At 38.1% G+C, this 23,129-nt stretch overlaps 1 protein-coding gene across 1 annotated transcript in view; it reads right to left on the bottom strand.

Moving 5' to 3' along the window:
- The window catches only part of FUT8 (fucosyltransferase 8), a 678,563-nt gene that overhangs the window by 413,372 nt on the left and 242,062 nt on the right, over positions 1-23,129 (bottom strand). Inside the window, exon 3 of the mRNA XM_053697682.1 lies at positions 8,442-8,782. Within this exon, the coding sequence (XP_053553657.1) occupies positions 8,442-8,644 (203 nt within the window). The 5' untranslated portion in view covers positions 8,645-8,782. The remainder of the gene's footprint in view (positions 1-8,441; positions 8,783-23,129) is intronic.

Raw genomic sequence — 23,129 nt, 5'->3', positions numbered from 1 at the left:
GAGCTGAAGAGGTCGCATGTGAAAACGAGCAAAGGGGATCGCGTCCGATGCAGCAGTCATAAGACCTAGAATTTCCATGCATAAGGCTACCGAAGGGAATGATTGTGACTGAAGGTTTCGACAAGCTGCAATCAATTTTAGACATCTCGTCTGTTAAAGACAGAGTCATGGACACTGAATCCATCTGGAAACCCAGAAAGGTTACCCTTGTCTGAGGAATCAAAGAACTTTTTGGTAAATTGATCCTCCAACCATGATCTTGAAGAAACAACACAAGTCGATTCGTATGAGATTCTGCTAAATGTAAAGACTGAGCAAGTACCAAGATATCGTCCAAATAAGGAAATACCACAATACCCTGTTCTCTGATTACAGACAGAAGGGCACCGAGAACCTTTGTAAAAATTCTTGGAGCTGTAGCTAGGCCAAACGGCAGAGCCACAAACTGGTAATGCTTGTCCAGAAAAGAGAATCTCAGGAACTGATAATGATCTGGATGAATCAGAATATGCAGATATGCATCCTGTAAATCTATTGTGGACATATAATTCCCTTGCTGAACAAAAGGCAAGATAGTCCTTACAGTTACCATCTTGAACGTTGGTATTCTTACATAACGATTCAATATTTTTAGATCCAGAACTGGTCTGAAGGAATTCTCCTTCTTTGGTACAATGAAGAGATTTGAATAAAACCCCATCCCCTGTTCCGGAACTGGAACCGGCATAATTACTCCAGTCAACTCTAGATCTGAAACACATTTCAGAAATGCTTGAGCTTTTACTGGATTTACTGGGACACGGGAAAGAAAAAATCTCTTTGCAGGAGGTCTTATCTTGAAACCAATTCTGTACCCTTCTGAAACAATGCTCTGAATCCAAAGATTGTGAACAGAATTAATCCAAATTTCCTTGAAAAAACGTAACCTGCCCCCTACCAGCTGAGCTGGAATGAGGGCCGCACCTTCATGTGGACTTAGAAGCAGGCTTTGCCTTTCTAGCTGGCTTGGATTTATTCCAGACTGGAGATGGTTTCCAAACTAAAACTGCTCCTGAGGATGAAGGATCAGGCTTTTGTTCTTTGTTGAAACGAAAGGAACGAAAACGATTATTAGCCCTGCTTTTACCTTTAGATTTTTTATCCTGTGGTAAAAAAGTTCCTTTCCCACCAGTAACAGTTGAAATAATGGAATCCAACTGAGAACCAAATAATTTGTTACCCTGGAAAGAAATGGAAAGTAAAGTAGATTTAGAAGCCATATCAGCATTCCAAGTTTTAAGCCATAAAGCTCTTCTAGCTAAAATAGCTAGAGACATAAACCTGACATCAACTCTGATAATATCAAAAATGGCATCACAGATAAAATTATTAGCATGCTGTAGAAGAATAATAATATCATGAGAATCATGATGTGTTACTTGTTGCGCTAAAGTTTCCAACCAGAAAGTTGAAGCTGCAGCAACATCAGCCAAAGATATAGCAGGTCTAAGAAGATTACCTGAACACAGATAAGCTTTTCTTAGAAAGGATTCAATTTTCCTATCTAAAGGATCCTTAAACGAAGTACCATCTGACGTAGGAATAGTAGTACGTTTAGCAAGGGTAGAAATAGCCCCATCAACTTTAGGGATTTTGTCTCAAAATTCTAATCTGTCAGACGGCACAGGATATAATCGCTTAAAACGTTTAGAAGGAGTAAATGAATTACCCAATTTATCCCATTCTTTGGAAATTACTGCAGAAATAGCATTAGGAACAGGAAAAACTTCTGGAATAACCACAGGAGCTTTAAATACCTTATCCAAACGTTTAGAATTAGTATCAAGAGGACCAGAATCCTCTATTTCTAAAGCAATTAGTACTTCTTTAAGTAAAGAACGAATAAATTCCATTTTAAATAAATATGAAGATTTATCAGCATCAACCTCTGAGACAGAATCCTCTGAACCAGAAGAGTCATCAGAATCAGAATGATGATGTTCATTTAAAAATTCATCTGTAGGGAGAGAAGTTTTAAAAGATTTTTTACGTTTACTAGAAGGAGAAATAACAGACATAGCCTTCTTTATGGATTCTGAAACAAAATCTCTTATATTATCAGGAACATTCTGCACCTTAGATGTTGAAGGAACTGCAACAGGCAATGGTACTTTACTAAAGGAAATATTATCTGATTTAACAAGTTTGTCATGACAATCAATACAAACAACAGCTGGAGGAATAGCTACCAAAAGTTTACAGCAGATACACTTAGCTTTGGTAGATCCAGCACTAGACAGCGATTTTCCTGTAGTATCTTCTGGCTCAGATGCAACGTGAGACATCTTGCAATATGTAAGAGAAAAAACAACATATATATAAAGCAAAATTGATCAAATTCCTTAAATGACAGTTTCAGGAATGGGAAAAAATGCCAAAGAACAAGCTTCTAGCAACCAGAAGCAATGCAAAATGAGACTTAAATAATGTGGAGACAAAAGCGACGCCCATATTTTTCGCGCCAATAAGACGCCCACATTATTTGGCGCCTAAATGCTTTTTGGCGCCAAAATGACGCCACATCCGGAACGCCGACATTTTTGGCGCAAAATAACGTCAAAAAATGACGCAACTTCCGGCGACACGTATGACACCGGAAACGGAAACGAATTTTTTGCGCCAAAAAAGTCCGCGCCAAGAATGACGCAATAAAATGAAGCATTTTCAGCCCCCGCGAGCCTAACAGCCCACAGGGAAGAGTCAAATTTTTGAAGGTAAGAAAAAATGATTAAATCAAATGCATTATCCCAAATATGAAACTGACTGTCTGAAAATAAGGAAAGTTGAACATTCTGAGTCAAGGCAAATAAATGTTTGAATACATATATTTAGAACTTTATAAATAAAGTGCCCAACCATAGCTTGGAGTGTCACAGAAAATAAGATTTACTTACCCCAGGACACTCATCTACATGTTTGTAGAAAGCCAAACCAGTACTGAAACGAGAATCAGCAGAGGTAATGGTATATATAAGAGTATATCGTCGATCTGAAAAGGGAGGTAAGAGATGAATCTCTACGACCGATAACAGAGAACCTATGAAATAGACCCCGTAGAAGCAGATCACTGCATTCAAATAGGCAATACTCTCCTCACATCCCTCTGACATTCACTGCACGCTGAGAGGAAAACCGGGCTCCAACTTGCTGCGGAGCGCATATCAACGTAGAATCTAGCACAAACTTACTTCACCACCTCCATCGGAGGCAAAGTTTGTAAAACTGAATTGTGGGTGTGGTGAGGGGTGTATTTATAGGCATTTTGAGGTTTGGGAAACTTTGCCCCTCCTGGTAGGAATGTATATCCCATACGTCACTAGCTCATGGACTCTTGCTAATTACATGAAAGAAATTGACATTTATTTAATATACCTGCTTTTTAAGATTATTATTTATCGTTTTTAGAGCTGAGTGAGCTTGGTAACATTAAATTATTGCCTTTTCACAATAGGTTTAGTTGTGTTTTATATTCTTTCACATTAAATTTCTATTTGGAATTTTGTATATTGTGATTCGTACTTTTAGATATATTTCATACCCAAAATCTATTACTTCTACAGTTAGCCTTTACTGGCGCCACCCACAATCTTCTTTTTCAGTTTTTAAACTAATAACTAAACCTTATCTCCATGTTTAATAGTTTGTTTCACAGATTTTTATAAATTACAAAAAAATATATAGCTGCAAGCAGCAGAAGAGGTAGTCAAGCGCATTTTTAATTTTTTTGCATTTTTCAAGATGGCTACCACACCATATGACTAATACTTTCAACACCAACAGATGTAACTCTAGGTCACAATATATGGTTAAACAGCAAATTTCACAGCTTTAAAATAAGCAGTTGCAAAGAAAAGACATTTTTGAAATGTTTGTGTTTTTCAAGATGGCTGCCACACCATATTACAAATACATTCAACATGAACAGATGTAACTCTAGGTCACAATATATGGTTATACAGAAAATTTTACAGCTTTAACATAAGCGGTTGCAAAGAAAACACATTTTTTATTTTTTTGCGTAAACCAATATGGCTGCCACAGCTTGTGACCAATTCCTTCAACAAGAACACCTGTGACTCTAGGTCTCAATAAAAGGTTATACAGCAAGTTTCTAACATAAGCAGTTTTAGAGAAAATAGATTTTCAAAATGTTTGCGTAAAACAAGATAGCTGCCAGATCATATGATATACAGCCTCCATATTATGCACAATAGTCCTCACCATAGATATCAATAAACAAGGCAAAAATAAAGCATTTTTGTAAAACGGTTTTTGTTTTATTATCAATTAAAAAATATCGTTAAGCATTTTTGAACAACTCAAAATGGCTGCCAAACCACATGACAACTTCTCTTGAACAAATATGAATGTTGGTCATAAGATAACTCTATAAACAAAATGTCAAGTCTGTCCCATAAGTGGTTTTGGAAAAGAAGATTTTTGTCGTTTTTAAAAACAGCGCATACGAAACAAAAAGGCCACCGAGCTATGCAATGTATGGCTTTTAAATTGCACATACTAATGCTCACTGTAGACCTCTATGACTGCGCAGTGCGAACTTTGACTACAATATTGCCTTTAGGAGTCATGACTATGTGTAATCATGTGTCTGCTACACTGTAATACAGTTAAATAGTGTAAACATAATGCATAAAGTGCAAATTTACGCAATTAAACAACTATAGAAAGGTGAATGGCTCATAGCAGCCATGTTGATTATGGAAAATTTGCAGTTTGAAAAATCTTGGTAGATGACCTTCTAAAGAGCACATGTGCAAAACTGCGCTTCATTGCACTTAGCGGTTTCAAAGAAGAAGATGTTTAAAGATTTTCGCACATTCCAAAATGGCAACTAGATCATGTGAGTAAATCACTTCTCTTGAACAAACTTTATTCTAGGTCAGTACAGCAGTACACACAGCAAGTTTCACAACTGTAACATAAACTGTTCCAGAGAAGATTTTAAAGCGTTTGTCAAAATTAGTCGCAAAAAGCAATATGGCTGCTAGATCATATGACCTATGAGATTTATGTTGCACAGGATTATGCACAGCATAGATCTCTAGCACTGTGCCAAGTTTCATGAGTTTTTGAGTTATGCTGTGATTATTATGAGCTTTTGAAAAAAACAGCAAAAAATAAATAAAAATAATAATAAAAACCTCTAATAATAAAAATAAAATCCATACAATTACTTCCCCATATTTGACTTTCCCTTACTAAATGTTTAAACATCTTACAATATAGTTATCCTCCTACTATATAAGGTACATTTACCCACTGTGAAATAGATATATTTGTGCTGTCTTTTGTATAACTCGAGAAACTCATAATCCTTTAGAAATGTTTGTTGGTATCTCTGGTTTAAACTCCATATTTCTAATTACACATAAAATGCTTAAAGGGACAGTCTACTCCAGAATTGTTATTGTTTAAAAAGATAATCACTTTATTACTAATTCCCCAGTTTTGCATAGCAAACATAGTTATATTAATACACTTTTTACCTTTGTGATTACCTTGTATCTTAGCCTCTGCCCGCTTATTTCAGTTCTTTTGACAGACTTGCATTTTAGCCAATCAGTGCCGACTCAAATAACTCCACGATAGTGAGCACAATGTTATTTTATGTCACACATGAACTAATGCCCTCTAGCTTTAAAAAACTGTCAAATGCATTCAGATAAAAGGCAGCCTTCAAGGGCTTAGAATTTAGCATATAAACCTACCTAGGTTTAGTTTTAAACTAAAAATCTTAAGAGAACAAAGCAAATTTGATGATAAAAGTAAATTGGAAAGTTGTTTAAAATGACATGCCCTATCTGAATCATGAAAGTTTAATTTTGACTAGACTGTCCCTTTAATTGTCATTGCATAACCAATTGCTCAGTGACAATATTTGAGCAAAATTATTGTTGTGGCACACAAAGATTATGGTGGTACTAACCCTTAACATTGTCTCTCTACAACAAGCTCTCTCATGCCTTCTCTTTAAAATCTTAAAGTGAATTTAACTGTTCCGGACAACACCCAACTCGCTATCCGTATTATGTTAAACGTGAGGGTGTTTTCCCTTTTGCATTATTTCTTGTTAATACCTTAAACAAACATCCAAATAAAATAACAGAACTGCTAAACTGAAAACGTTATTAGTACCTTAAGCTCCAAAAGTAATTTTTAAAGTTTGCTTTCCCTATAATTTATCTGTGAACATAGTGGTTTTAAATTACACACAGAGAAGCTGCACTGCATCCTTTGCATTTCAGATTCCTGACCGAGCTACATGCTACAACAGCAATTATTTGAGCAAAGCAGAAGGTCATTAATATATGTCCTTTATTGTTCTGGGCAAGATATATAAGATAAACAAATGTAAGTAGCTTTTGATGGAGTATGCACTTAGACTGTAAAACAATGTAAATTTTACTTACAAGTATTTAAAGGGCCAGTAAACCTAGAAAATAATGTTATATAATTCTGCACATAGTGCAGAATTATATAACATTATATTAGTGCTAGCTTTATGCAACATAATATTGCGGTTACATTTATATTAAAAAAGAGGGTTTTTCAGACCCGCCCTCTGTGCTCTACTGAGCGGGTCTGTTTTTCCACTGAGCGCATCTGAGCAGCTGTCTAGTCACAGCCCGGCCCGATCGCACCATTACACTCAGTGTAGCTCGCTCCCGCTGTCAGACAGACAGCGATCGGGCCAGGCTGTGACTAGACAGCTGTCGAGATGCGCTCAGTGAAAAAAACCAGACCCGCTCAGTAGAGCACAGAGGGCAGATCTGAAAAACCCTCTTTTTTAATAAAAATGTAACTGCTTGCATAAAGCTAGCACTAATATAATGTTATATAATTCTGCACTATGTACAGAATAATATAACATTATTTTCTAGGTTTACTGGCCTTTTAAATGCTTTTATTACAAAATATTTGCTGACATATACTATGCATATTTAATATACTTTAACGTCCAATAGACAAACAATAGCGTAAACACCTTGTAATTACAAGACACATCTGTTGTGCAGCTATAAAACAACATAAATCAAGTCTAAACATTTCTAAAACCAACATTGTTTGCTGCAATTGCTTTTCAATAACCAAACTCCACCTACCACTTGCCTTATTTGGACGAGCCAATCTGGATTTGAAAGCCAGCCATGGTCATAATGTTAGTATAAAGTACATTGTTTTGCATTTGTCAACATTTAAAGCAAGTTAGGGGAAGATATTTATCAGGGTTAGCCTGAAGTCTGCAGGCAGGGGCGGAACTACAGGGGGTGCAGAGGTCGCAACTGTGACCAGGCCCCCGAGGATGGGAGCTCAGCTTTAAAAATAAAAAAAATAAAAAATCTTCAATAAAAAACGTTGACCTGCACTGATATCATGTGAGTGTAATGTGATGCTTCACTAGTGTCTCTGTCTCTGACTACAGGAGTTAGTGTTTCTGTTTTACCCATTGGTGTTTATGTGTGTGTGTGTGTGTGTATGTGACTGTGTGTGTATTTATGCATGTATGTGTGTGTGTATGTTTGTGGAACCAGCAAATTACAGACCTTGTTACTACAGCATGGGGGGGAGGGGTAAACAGTGTCACTATACAGTACCACTATATACAGTACGGGGGGGCTGGACCATGTCACAGACTACTGTGGTCTTTTTATAAAGTACTGGTGCAGGTAGGGTCAGGCCAGCCATCTCACCGGCAGATTACAGACTGTGTCACTGACTCACTATATACAGTACTGGTGGGTTAAACAGTGTCACTATATACAGTAATAGGGGGTCAGACCATCTCACAGACTGTGGGCACAGGGTACCTCCTTTTGCAGTCATGTAATCCGATTCACATTTTTTTTTCTGTGTTAAATGTTAGAAAAAAATATATATGTATCAAATTCACCTTTTTTTTTTTGGGGGGGGGGGGGGCTTCTTAGATTTTTGCACCTGGGCCCTGTGATTTTAGTTACGCCTCTGTCTGCAGGGTACATTTCGACTTCTGAGAATTGGGAATGCAAAATTTTCAGAGCTAACTCACATAAAAGAAGGTAAAATAAGCAATGAAAAAAATATAGCATAGTTGTTTAACTACACATAACTAAACATTGTATAGTTAAATCTCAAGGTATTTACTGTCCCTTTAAGAAGCCTTGTTACATAAAACTATACAGCATTTATCTGAGGGATTGCATTTTACATGGAAACGTGTACAGTACAGCATTGCCAAGTAAAGCAGAGGGAGAAAGAACGCACAGCTTTGGCTGCCAAGTGAGCACTTGCCTTATAGGCTTCTAAACAGAACATTTAGGGGAAATAAATGAGAAAATAATAGTTTTCTTTTGAAGATGTTTAGGGGCAAATGAAAACATTAATAAATCGTGAGCATTTCCTACCTGAGTGATTCTGCCATTCGCCTCAAGTCTTCATTCTGCTGTTTCAATCGTTCAAGTTTTGCCAGTATTTTTGACAGTTCTCTGCTGGAATGGTCTGGGTTATCATTATCTCTCACTAAATGTCCTCCAATGTAAAACAGTAAGGTCCCCCAGGCAAAAAGTATCAGCATTATCCAACGCCAGGAGCCTGTCCATGGCCGCATCTTCAGTTACAGCCCAGATGCTACTTTCTCATGAAAGAAACATTGTAAATCCTGTTTGTACGCACAAGAGACTCCTTTCCTCCGGTTACCACCTTCTCAGCAGGTGATGCATTTTGGTACCTGCACAGCTCAGTTAATCTAATGGAAAAGAAAAGATTGTTTACAACGAGAACTATTTCCGTACATAAACGCAATTAGCAATATGACCCTTTAAGTGATTAATTTTTTATACCGTTCTCTGCACAATTGTGTTTGTATGGTTATAAAGCTGCTTCATATTCTCCTACACTTACAAAAAGCAGTGAGATGTAAAGGGACACTGAACTGCTGGACACAATTGCAATAGCATGGTTACTGCTGTGTTTGTCTTTCTTTCTGTGCCTACAGCTCTCTTCAAAGTCGTACTCTTATTTTAACCCTTTACTTGTGCCGGTTGGGCAAGCTCCACATCTTCATACCGGGCCCAGCCATCACAGAGCGTGGATATTCTTATTGTCTGCGACAGAGGACGCGTACATTCACAGAGTGATGTGGCTGCCTTTTTGACACCTATATTGTATACATTGGGAGTATAACGCTTAACCTGCATATAAAAAATGCTCTGTATTGTTTGTGCTAAACTGACGCACACATTACCATTAAAAGGGATATGAAACCCAAAAAAAAAATTTTTGTGATTCAAACAGAGCATATTATTTAAAAACATGTTTTCCAATTTACTTCTATTATTAAATTAGCTTTGTTCCCAAGATATTCTGTGCTAAAGAGATACCTAGGTCGGCATCTGGAGCACTAAATTGCAGGAAATAGTGCTGCCATCTAGTGCTCTTGCAAATGGATAACATTCTTGCAAAACTGCTGCCATATAGTTCTCCAGAAATGGGCTGGCTCCTAAGAAAACCTCCCTGCTTTTAAACAAAAGATTCTAAGAAAACAAAGAAAAAATGATAATAGAAAAAAATTAGAAAGTTTAAAATCACATGATCTATCTGAATGTTGGGTTTCATATCCCTTTAAAACACTAGCAACATCACTGATCACAACTTCTGCTACAGGGTACAAAAATACATGAAGATGGCATTGCCCAGCAGTAAAATGCAGATATTTTACAATTGGCACCTGTAAATGATAAAAATAGGTTTAAAGAAAACTGCAGACATATAAGGAAAAGCATTATTAGACCTCTCAACTGACCCGATTTGTGTAGCATTCTGAGCCCTGTCCTGCTGAGACAGCCATATGTCCCAAATTGAATGATTGCCCCTGATGTTTAACCCTTTGGCTGCTAAGCCATTTCCCACCTGGGTGCTAATATTTTTTTTTATTATTATCATTTTTGAAAACATTTTTTTTTTTTTTTTTTTTTAACAGACCCCCAAGACTTACACTGTTGGACAGGTTAGGCGATTACCTTTCCAACAATGGGTCTTGGGGGTCTGTAGATGCTTAGATGCCTGAGATACAGGCTTCTAAGCAGCATGCCCCCTCCTCCTATACTTAACATTGTTAAGTAAAAATAAAGTTGCACGTAATTGCGCGTGACGTCACCGCGCATCACGTGAAGCCCCGGCGATGCCTGTCCCTCTACAGGCACGATCGCCGGGGTAGGAGCAGTAAGGAGCCCCAGATCTCCCTCAAGGTGGGAGAGTGCTCATGACGGCTCTGAGCCGTCATCCGCACCAGAGTGAGAAACTCTGTGACGGCTCAGAGCCTCAAAGGGTTAAGGGAACCTAAATTGCAAGATTGCCCCTGTTTTAAGAGAATATATTAGCCCCACTCATGCACTGCTCAGACACGCCCATTGACTGCTCAGATATGTCAACAATCTCAACCACTATCTCCCCATGACCTCATCCCTTTAGACTTGACCACGCCCACATAATGGCAAGTTGGCAAAAGGCCCTTTTTAGGCTCCTGAGTCCCAGAGAGTCAGCCATAAATGTTGTGAGGTATAAAATATCATGGTTGTAACCATTCTATTGTAACGTTGTGTACAGCATAGCTCTCTCTCTCTCTTAAAAGGGGACATTAGGCAATTACATATTCATATTGAAATGTATAGACGTGTATGTATATATATATATATATATATATATATATATATATATATATATGGTCATGCATAGGATAAAGCACTCACTGGACTTCAGACTTCAAACGTGATAACATTTATTTTATTCATCTAATATATTTTATCACGTTTGAAGTCTGAAGTCCAGTGAGTGCTTTATCCTATGCATGACCATTGATTCTTTGAGAGCACCCTGGCAGTTGAACTGTTGGTGAGAGTGCATATACCTATGAACTTTCTTTTTATATATATATATATATATATATATATATATATATATATATATATATATATATTTATCCTGTGTACGCATTAAAGAAAACAGAATTTATGTTTACCTGATAAATTACTTTCTCCAACGGTGTGTCCGGTCCACGGCGTCATCCTTACTTGTGGGATATTCTCTTCCCCAACAGGAAATGGCAAAGAGCCCAGCAAAGCTGGTCACATGATCCCTCCTAGGCTCCGCCTACCCCAGTCATTCGACCGACGTTAAGGAGGAATATTTGCATAGGAGAAACCATATGATACCGTGGTGACTGTAGTTAAAGAAAATAAAATATCAGACCTGATTAAAAAACCAGGGCGGGCCGTGGACCGGACACACCGTTGGAGAAAGTAATTTATCAGGTAAACATAAATTCTGTTTTCTCCAACATAGGTGTGTCCGGTCCACGGCGTCATCCTTACTTGTGGGAACCAATACCAAAGCTTTAGGACACGGATGAAGGGAGGGAGCAAATCAGGTCACCTAAATGGAAGGCACCACGGCTTGCAAAACCTTTCTCCCAAAAATAGCCTCAGAAGAAGCAAAAGTATCAAACTTCTAAAATTTGGTAAAAGTGTGCAGTGAAGACCAAGTCGCTGCCCTACATATCTGATCAACAGAAGCCTCGTTCTTGAAGGCCCATGTGGAAGCCACAGCCCTAGTGGAATGAGCTGTGATTCTTTCGGGAGGCTGCCGTCCGGCAGTCTCGTAAGCCAATCTGATGATGCTTTTAATCCAAAAAGAGAGAGAGGTAGAAGTTGCTTTTTGACCTCTCCTTTTACCGGAATAAACAACAAACAAGGAAGATGTTTGTCTAAAATCCTTTGTAGCATCTAAATAGAATTTTAGAGCGCGAACAACATCCAAATTGTGCAACAAACGTTCCTTCTTTGAAACTGGTTTCGGACACAGAGAAGGTACGATAATCTCCTGGTTAATGTTTTTGTTAGAAACAACTTTTGGAAGAAAACCAGGTTTAGTACGTAAAACCACCTTATCTGCATGGAACACCAGATAAGGAGGAGAACACTGCAGAGCAGATAATTCTGAAACTCTTCGAGCAGAAGAAATTGCAACCAAAAACAAAACTTTCCAAGATAATAACTTAATATCAACGGAATGTAAGGGTTCAAACGGAACCCCCTGAAGAACTGAAAGAACTAAGTTGAGACTCCAAGGAGGAGTCAAAGGTTTGTAAACAGGCTTGATTCTGACCAGAGCCTGAACAAAGGCTTGAACATCTGGCACAGCTGCCAGCTTTTTGTGAAGTAACACAGACAAGGCAGAAATCTGTCCCTTCAGGGAACTTGCAGATAATCCTATTTCCAATCCTTCTTGAAGGAAGGAAAGAATCTTAGGAATCTTAACCTTGTCCCAAGGGAATCCTTTAGATTCACACCAACAGATATATTTTTTCCAAATTTTGTGGTAAATCTTTCTAGTTACTGGCTTTCTGGCCTGAACAAGAGTATCGATAACAGAATCTGAGAACCCTCGCTTCGATAAGATCAAGCGTTCAATCTCCAAGCAGTCAGCTGGAGTGAGACCAGATTCGGATGTTCGAACGGACCCTGAACAAGAAGGTCTCGTCTCAAAGGTAGCTTCCATGGTGGAGCCGATGACATATTCACCAGATCTGCATACCAAGTCCTGCGTGGCCACGCAGGAGCTATCAAGATCACCGACGCCCTCTCCTGATTGATCCTGGCTACCAGCCTGGGGATGAGAGGAAACGGCGGGAACACATAAGCTAGTTTGAAGGTCCAAGGTGCTACTAGTGCATCCACTAGAGCCGCCTTGGGATCCCTGGATCTGGACCCGTAGCAAGGAACTTTGAAGTTCTGACGAGAGGCCATCAGATCCATGTCTGGAATGCCCCACAGTTGAGTGACTTGGGCAAAGATTTCCGGATGGAGTTCCCACTCCCCCGGATGCAATGTCTGACGACTCAGAAAATCCGCTTCCCAATTTTCCACTCCTGGGATGTGGATAGCAGACAGGTGGCAGGAGTGAGACTCCGCCCATAGAATGATTTTGGTCACTTCTTCCATCGCTAGGGAACTCCTTGTTCCCCCCTGATGGTTGATGTACGCAACAGTTGTCATGTTGTCTGATTGAAACCGTATGAACTTGGCCCTCGCTAGCTGAGGCCAAGCCTTGAGAGCATTGAATATCGCTCTCAGTTCCAGAATATTTATCGGTAGAAGAGATTCTTCCCGAGACCAAAGACCCTGAGCTTTCAGGGATCCCCAGACCGCGCCCCAGCCCATCAGACTGGCGTCGGTCGTGACAATGACCCACTCTGGTCTGCGGAAGGTCATCCCTTGTGACAGGTTGTCCAGGGACAGCCACCAACGGAGTGAGTCTCTGGTCCTCTGATTTACTTGTATCTTCGGAGACAAGTCTGTATAGTCCCCATTCCACTGACTGAGCATGCACAGTTGTAATGGTCTTAGATGAATGCGTGCAAAAGGAACTATGTCCATTGCCGCTACCATCAAACCTATCACTTCCATGCACTGCGCTATGGAAGGAAGAGGAACGGAACGAAGTATCCGACAAGAGTCTAGAAGTTTTGTTTTTCTGGCTTCTGTCAGAAAAATCCTCATTTCTAAGGAGTCTATTATTGTTCCCAAGAAGGGAACCCTTGTTGACGGAGATAGAGAACTCTTTTCCACGTTCACTTTCCATCCGTGAGATCTGATAAAGGCCAGGACAATGTCCGTGTGAGCCTTTGCTTGAGGAAGGGACGACGCTTGAATCAGAATGTCGTCCAAGTAAGGTACTACGGCAATGCCCCTTGGTCTTAGCACAGCTAGAAGGGACCCTAGTACCTTTGTGAAAATCCTTGGAGCAGTGGCTAATCCGAAAGGAAGCGCCACGAACTGGTAATGCTTGTCCAGGAATGCGAACCTTAGGAACCGATGATGTTCCTTGTGGATAGGAATATGTAGATACGCATCCTTTAAATCCACCGTGGTCATGAATTGACCTTCCTGGATGGAAGGAAGAATTGTTCGAATGGTTTCCATCTTGAACGATGGAACCTTGAGAAACTTGTTTAAGATCTTGAGATCTAAGATTGGTCTGAACGTTCCCTCTTTTTTGGGAACTATGAACAGATTGGAGTAGAACCCCATCCCTTGTTCTCCTAATGGAACAGGATGAATCACTCCCATTTTTAACAGGTCTTCTACACAATGTAAGAATGCCTGTCTTTTTATGTGGTCTGAAGACAACTGAGACCTGTGGAACCTCCCCCTTGGGGGAAGCCCCTTGAACTCCAGAAAATAACCTTGGGAGACTATTTCTAGCGCCCAAGGATCCAGAACATCTCTTGCCCAAGCCTGAGCGAAGAGAGAGAGTCTGCCCCCCACCAGATCCGGTCCCAGATCGGGGGCCAACATTTCATGCTGTCTTGGTAGCAGTGGCAGGTTTCTTGGCCTGCTTTCCCTTGTTCCAGCCTTGCATTGGTCTCCAAGCTGGCTTGGCTTGAGAAGTATTACCCTCTTGCTTAGAGGACGTAGCACTTTGGGCTGGTCCGTTTCTACGAAAGGGACGAAAATTAGGTTTATTTTTGGCCTTGAAAGGCCGATCCTGAGGAAGGGCGTGGCCCTTACCCCCAGTGATATCAGAGATAATCTCTTTCAAGTCAGGGCCAAACAGCGTTTTCCCCTTGAAAGGAATGTTAAGTAGCTTGTTCTTGGAAGACGCATCAGCTGACCAAGATTTCAACCAAAGCGCTCTGCGCGCCACAATAGCAAACCCAGAATTCTTAGCCGCTAACCTAGCCAATTGCAAAGTGGCGTCTAAGGTGAAAGAATTAGCCAATTTGAGAGCATTGATTCTGTCCATAATCTCCTCATAAGGAGGAGAATCACTATCGACCGCCTTTACCAGCTCATCGAACCAGAAACACGCGGCTGTAGCGACAGGGACAATGCATGAAATTGGTTGTAGAAGGTAACCCTGCTGAACAAACATCTTTTTAAGTAAACCTTCTAATTTTTTATCCATAGGATCTTTGAAAGCACAACTATCTTCTATGGGTATAGTGGTGCGTTTGTTTAAGGTGGAAACCGCTCCCTCGACCTTGGGGACTGTCTGCCATAAGTCCTTTCTGGGGTCGACCATAGGAAACAATTTTTTAAATATGGGGGGAGGGACGAAAGGAATACCGGGCCTTTCCCATTCTTTATTTACAATGTCCGCCACCCGCTTGGGTATAGGAAAAGCTTCTGGGAGCCCCGGGACCTCTAGGAACTTGTCCATTTTACATAGTTTCTCTGGGATGACCAACTTGTCACAATCATCCAGAGTGGACAATACCTCCTTAAGCAGAATGCGGAGATGTTCCAACTTAAATTTAAACGTAATCACATCAGGTTCAGCTTGTTGAGAAATGTTCCCTGAATCAGTAATTTCTCCCTCAGACAAAACCTCCCTGGCCCCATCAGACTGGTTTAGGGGCCCTTCAGAACCATTATTATCAGCGTCGTCATGCTCTTCAGTATCTAAAACAGAGCAGTCGCGCTTACGCTGATAAGTGTGCATTTTGGCTAAAATGTTTTTGACAGAATTATCCATTACAGCCGTTAATTGTTGCATAGTAAGGAGTATTGGCGCGCTAGATGTACTAGGGGCCTCCTGAGTGGGCAAGACTCGTGTAGACGAAGGAGGGAATGATGCAGTACCATGCTTACTCCCCTCACTTGAGGAATCATCTTGGGCATCATTGTCATTGTCACATAAATCACATTTATTTAAATGAGAAGGAACTCTGGCTTCCCCACATTCAGAACACAGTCTATCTGGTAGTTCAGACATGTTAAACAGGCATAAACTTGATAACAAAGTACAAAAAACGTTTTAAAATAAAACCGTTACTGTCACTTTAAATTTTAAACTGAACACACTTTATTACTGCAATTGCGAAAAAATATGAAGGAATTGTTCAAAATTCACCAAAATTTCACCATAGTGTCTTAAAGCCTTAAAAGTATTGCACACCAAATTTGGAAGCTTTAACCCTTAAAATAACGGAACCGGAGCCGTTTTTAACTTTAACCCCTTTACAGTCCCTGGTATCTGCTTTGCTGAGACCCAACCAAGCCCAAAGGGGAATACGATACCAAATGACGCCTTCAGAAAGTCTTTTCTATGTATCAGAGCTCCTCACACATGCGACTGCATGTCATGCCTCTCAAAAACAAGTGCGCAACACCGGCGCGAAAATGAGGCTCTGCCTATGATTTGGGAAAGCCCCTAAAGAATAAGGTGTCTAAAACAGTGCCTGCCGATATAATCTTATCAAAATACCCAGATTAAATGATTCCTCAAGGCTAAATATGTGTTAATAATGAATCGATTTAGCCCAGAAAAAGTCTACAGTCTTATTAAGCCCTTGTGAAGCCCTTATTTACTATCTTAATAAACATGGCTTACCGGATCCCATAGGGAAAATGACAGCTTCCAGCATTACATCGTCTTGTTAGAATGTGTCATACCTCAAGCAGCAAGAGACTGCTCACTGTTCCCCCAACTGAAGTTAATTGCTCTCAACAGTCCTGTGTGGAACAGCCATGGATTTTAGTAACGGTTGCTAAAATCATTTTCCTCATACAAACAGAAATCTTCATCTCTTTTCTGTTTCTGAGTAAATAGTACATACCAGCACTATTTTAAAATAACAAACTCTTGATTGAATAATAAAAACTACAGTTAAACACTAAAAAACTCTAAGCCATCTCCGTGGAGATGTTGCCTGTACAACGGCAAAGAGAATGACTGGGGTAGGCGGAGCCTAGGAGGGATCATGTGACCAGCTTTGCTGGGCTCTTTGCCATTTCCTGTTGGGGAAGAGAATATCCCACAAGTAAGGATGACGCCGTGGACCGGACACACCTATGTTGGAGAAATAAGGGCAAAGTTTTCAAAAACTTGCTGGCATATAGAGAAAGCTTGCAAAATCTTCGGGGGCAGTTTTTGAGCATTTATGAGCGTCTCCTTCACACTAAGAACCCTACATGGTGAGATAAATAGATCTGAATCTAATATTCTTTGAGAGACCTCACATTTCTGACATAACTTCTTAGATAATCTCACCAGAGAGGAGAGCTTTAGATCATCTGGCTTTCAGTCTTCACAAAGTAATGAGTGCAACTATCTTTTAAGTTAGATTTCCCTCAGCCCACTTCTGCCGAGGCCAAATAGGGACAGCTATATATTATAAGCAAACAAAAGCTGTGAGGAAAATAATAGGCTTAAACTTGTGAGGTCTGTTGTCTGTATCCACATTTTTTAGGGTTAAATTACAGTAAAAGTGGACAAAATAAATAATTGCTAAGTTCTTTATACTGCACATAATTAAAAATGTTACATTACAATCTTAAAATGTTTAGTGTTTCATTAAAGGGACATTATACACTAGATTTTTCTTTGCATAAATGTTTTGCAGATGATCCATTTATATAGCCTATACAGATATTTTTTTTTTTTAAATATATAGTTTTGCTTATTTTTAAATAACATTGCACTGATTTTCAGTTTCCTAACCAAGCCCTTTTCAGGCTCCTAACCAAGCCCAAACATTTTAGGAGAATACTGATGTATACCTACTCCAGCTTGCTCCTGTTTGTGTAAATGGTCTTTTCATATGCAGAGGAAGGGAGGGTCTGCTGTTTTTGCTATATAACCACTTTCAATGGGTGTTACAGCTAACCTTTCAACAGAGCTAAAATGGGAGCTTCTAAGTAAGTTTTTAAACGGTTTTATACTGCATTTTTATATAAGTATCTGTGCATCTTATTATTTATAGTAGTGTCTATTACATGCAGTTAAATAACAATTGCTGTATACTGTCCCTTTAAAAGGGATACTGAACCCAAATTTTTTTCTCTTTCATGATTCAGATAGAGCATGCAATTTTAAGCAACTTTCTAATTTACTTCTATTATCACATTTTCTTCGTTCTCTTGCTATCTTTATTTGAAAAAGAAAGCATTTAAGCTAAGGAGCCAGCAAATTTTTGGTTCAGCACCATGGACAGCACTTGGTTCATTGGTGCTGTCCAATCAGCAAGGACAACTCAGGTTGTTCACAAAAAATGGGCAGGCATCTAAACTTACATTCTTTTCAAATAAACATACCAAGAGAATGAAGAAAATTTGATAATAGGAGTTAATTAGAAAGTTGCTTAAAATTGCATGCTCTGTCTATCTGAATCACGATCACGAAAGAAAAAATTTGGGTTCAGTGTCCCTTTAAGTCTCCAGTACCTACCACATTAAAGGCACAGTAAAGGTTAAAATACAATTTTCATGACTCATATAGAGCATGCCAATTTAAACAACTTTCCAATTTACTTCTATTATCTAATTTGTATGGTTCTCTCATAGTTTGATGAAGATTAAACCTAGATAGGCTAAGGAGCAGCTATGAACATAAATGCTAAGTGATTAGTGGCTGCACATAAATGCCTCTAGTCAGTGGCTCATCAGATGTGTTAGGCTAGCTCCCAGTAGAGCATTGCTGCTCCTGAATATACTTGTTTAAAACTACATGCTCTATCTTACTCAAAAAAGTTTTTGACTTTACTGCCACTTTAAATCTTAGTTGTGTGGGCCTCCCCACTGATGACATTTACAAGACAGCCCCAACCCCCATAAAAGATGTCACTTTTTTTTTCTCTTTAAAGAATGTTTTGTTTCTTTTTCTTTTCTTTTTATTGAAACCCATATCACACAGAAAACATTTCAGTTACCAACATTAAGCTTCTGGTTACAATTATATTAATAACTTGGGAAAAACCTTTAAAGTGATGGTAAATTCTGAAATGCTAGGATTTACCATTGGAACAAATAAAGGGGACTTTAATTCATGAAATATAAAATGCTTCATGCTGAAAGCTCCTTTATTTGTTTGCAGCGTTCGTCGTTGCTAAGGCAGCCTACGGCAGAACGCTATTTGGCTAAGAGGTGGCGTTTCCACCTCTTCGTCAATAGCCGTGCAGGAAATTGAAAGTCCCCTTTTATTTGTTCCAATGGTAAATCCTAGCGTTTGTTCCTTTGAACAAGTACAAGTACAACTGATTTATTGTTTGATGAACACAATACCAGCATGTCTAAAAAGTTAACAAAAGCACAAAATTCAATCTAAAAAAAAAACAACAAAAAAACCTTGGAAGTATTCATCAAAGGGCCAGGACTTAACCTATACTTATAACTGCAGTCCAATTACACATTAAAGGGACAGGCTAGTCAAAATTAAACATGATGATTCGGACAGGAAATGTCATTTTAAACAACTTTACAATTTGCTTTTATCATCAATTTTGCTTTGTTCTCTTGGTATTATTTGTTGAAATCTAAACCTAGATAGGCTCATATGCTTATTTCTAAGCCCATGAAGGCCATCTCTTATCTGAATGCATTTGACAGTTTTTCACAGCTAGAGGGCGTTAGTTCACGTGTGCATATAGATAACATTGTGCTCACGCCCGTGGAGTTACTTATGAGGGGGCATTTGGCTACAATGCAAGGCTGTCAAAAGAACTGAAATAAGGGGGCAGTCTGCAGAGGTTTAGATACAAGGTAATCACACAGGTAAAAAAGTATATTAATATAACTAAATTGGCTGTGCAAAACTGGGGAATGGGTAATAAAGGGATTATCTATCTTTTTAAACAATAACAATTCTGGAGTAGACTGTCCCTTTAATCTGTAACTATTCATTGAATGGAGAATTTAAGGCTTCACAGTGTGCTCATATTACATTTTGATTTTCAGTTCTAGCTTCTAGGTGATAACAAAATAGGTATAAAAAAAAAATTGCAAAAAATCCATTATCTAAATTACTTACTACCTTGAGAAATAAGACCAATTAGAAGTGATCCTAACTTAAGATGTGACAGCAGAAAAGTTGTTTAAAATGAAATGAAACTCTCAAATTAAGAACAGAACATTAAATCTTCATTTCTGACAAAGAACAAGAAGATTTTACTCGTGTACATCAAAATTAATTAAAAATGAGTGCTTAGGGAAAATGCAGTACGAAGAACAACACTTCATTTCCACTTATCAAGATAATGCATATAATCAGAATCTAAACTAAAGGAGATAAACAAAAAAACAACTATAAAACTAGCAATTAGATGTCAGATGAATATAAATAAAACCATTAAAATGTTGTTGTTTTAGATACAATTTCATAAATATTTTATATCAGACTCCCATAACATATATCCTAAAAAGGTAAATAAAAAAATGACCCATATGTTCTGCCTACAAAAAAAAAACACCTTTTTACGCTCGTATTCGTTAAAGCATGCCATTATATCACTAGCGAACTGGCCAGTCTATGGGTTAAACACACAGTTAAAAGTACAGGAAAGTTCTGCTTGGCACCTCTGGTTCTCTGATGAATGAGAGATTGTAATTTTATCACTATAATAGTTCTTTAATAATTAATTTAGAAAATAAAGAGAATAAAAAAATAAATCCGACATCTAGTAATCTTGCATTATCTTGCAGCAGAGAAATATAAATAGAACATTGTCATTTCAGACTGTCAGGTTTAATTTTGTTAAGAAACTATTACAACACTATTACATAGACAGAGTCTATAGTTGTGGGATACTAATGACAATAATCATTTTTTATACTTTACAACACCGACTTTTGAGATAAATGCTTTATTTCTAACAAGGGGTTTTAATACTGTTGCAGGAATACAAGGGAAGGGATACGTCCCAAAAGCAGCAGTAAATAATTATCCTTGCATGGTTCAGATAAAACATGAAATTGTAAACAAATTTCCTATTTACTTCTATTATTAAATTGGCTTCATTCTCTTGATATTCTTTGTTGAAGAGTCGGCTAAGGTACAACAATGAACTACTGGTTGCTAGCTGATCTCATCTAATGAGCCAGTAACAATAATCATATATGTGCAGCCACCAATCACCAGCTAGTGCCCATTAGTTAATTGCTGCTCCTTAGCATATTTATGTATGCTATTCTACAAAGTATACCAAGGCAATGAAGGAAATTTGGTAATAAAAATCAGTTTTCTCAGAACCTTTTTATTGGATGCCCCAAATGGGTGATTTTACCGACCACCTGGCTAAAGTCCAAGTCCATATTAAGAAACAATTAGTGAATATTAACATTTTCATTGTTTATTACACAAATTATCATAAAATCAATTTATGTTTAATTTTTCATTTAATTTGTGCTTTGAATATAATATTATAAAGTAATATTTTCTATGGAGAAGACAATTAGAAAGTTGTTGTAACATTGCACTCTCCATATGAATCATACAAGTTTAAATGTTACATTTACTGTACCTTGAATATTTAGGCTTTATATCCCAGCAATACGGCTTCATCTGATATCAACAGTATGACAGAAAGATATCTCACACATTACATTACCTAGTTACTGACCCTCACACATTCAGCTTATTCTATCTTACTTTTCATCAATGTGCCCTTCCTGTAACTGCCCAATAAGTCAGCCCTCTAACTATTCCAAACTGACACCACATCTGCTCACTAAAACCCCGCTCAAGCAGACTCATTGTATCATTATTATTAAAGGGACAATTTACCCCCCAAAATTCCCCTTTAAATTGTTCCCAATGATCCATTTTACCTGTAGCTTGTTTACCCTTATTTCTGCATTTGAAATAGCTGATTTAGCCTGTGAAATCCCTACCTACACTGAAAGTTTATTTACTGGAGTCTATGCTATTGACAAGCCTAAGTAAACACATCCAGCAGAATAAATTACACTCCCAGTGGGGTGCAGAATAGTTGAGTAATAAAATGTTAATGTTCCATTGCATTCTCTAAATATTAGGCTTTGGTTTACAAACGGATATAAAATAAGGAAGCATGTGTGTTTACACAAAGTGATAAAATAATGAGATCTGATTTTACCTGCAAGCTCAACCCATTTGAATAGGCTGTGGTTTAAAAGCACAAAACCAGCTAATTCATATACACAAACCTGAAAATGCAATTACCCATATTTTATACTCTGCAGCTTGTGTAACAAATCATTGAAAATAAATTATGGGAAAAACTATTTTACAGTCTACTGTTCCTTTAATGAAGACCTGAGGGCCCTGCTTCCACCATAGTTCGCCAACTAAATATTTTTATCAACCAAAAAGATAAATAATTTAAGCAAAGAATCATCCATTACTGTGGGTACACGGAGGCACAGTAATTAGAGTAGAAATAACCCTAGGAAGATCATCTGAACAGGCATATAATTCTCTTGATGATCTAGTGTAGACTGGAATGAGAGACAAACTTCTGTTTACGAAAGTGCATTCAAATCTGTACGTTAATGAGGACGGGTTTTTTTGTCTCAGAAAAGGAAAACAGTGAAATCAAGCCACACACAAGATAATGGAAATTAATATATTATTTATTTAAATGGAAGGCAAAACCCTTCATTAGCCATTTAAAACTACTTTGCTGCAAACACTACAAATAGATTATTTTGCATGTAATATGAGTAATGTAAAGCACGGCATTCTTATACAGGGTACTTAGATTTCTGCATCACCAATAGTAATGTACAGCATGCAGTGAAAATGAACTTATGCTAAAACTGTACATTAAATAGCAAATATTTAAAGGGACATTAAACACTTTGATATATTAGTATAAATTGTTTGTTTAATTATATGTAGTAAAACAACTTTGCAATATACTTTCATTATTCATTTCATTCCCTTTTCCTGTAATTTAATTCTGAATACTGTGGGATTACCAAATTCATGCTACAAGTGGAAGTGCTGACACAGCTGTATTCCGCACAGTCATTGGTTGCACACTCTAGTAAGCCACTTATAACTGTCCCTAGTTAGTCATAGCAGAAAAAGAAACCTAAGTTACAATATGGCAGCGCCCACTACATTATGTAAATGAAAATGTTACCCGTATTTTTTTTAATATTTAAACAACTAATACCATATAAAAAAATACATGCCAATACTACAGGTCAAACTCGAAAAATTAGAATATCGTACAAAAGTTCATTTATTTCACTAATGCAACTTGAAAGGTGAAACTAATATATGAGATAGACTCATTACATGCAAAGCAAGATAGTTCAAGCCATGATTTGTCA

Source organism: Bombina bombina, chromosome 1 (assembly GCF_027579735.1).
Source record: "Bombina bombina isolate aBomBom1 chromosome 1, aBomBom1.pri, whole genome shotgun sequence".
NCBI classification, from domain to species: domain Eukaryota; kingdom Metazoa; phylum Chordata; class Amphibia; order Anura; family Bombinatoridae; genus Bombina; species Bombina bombina.
This window is presented reverse-complemented; position numbering and strand designations above follow the sequence as displayed.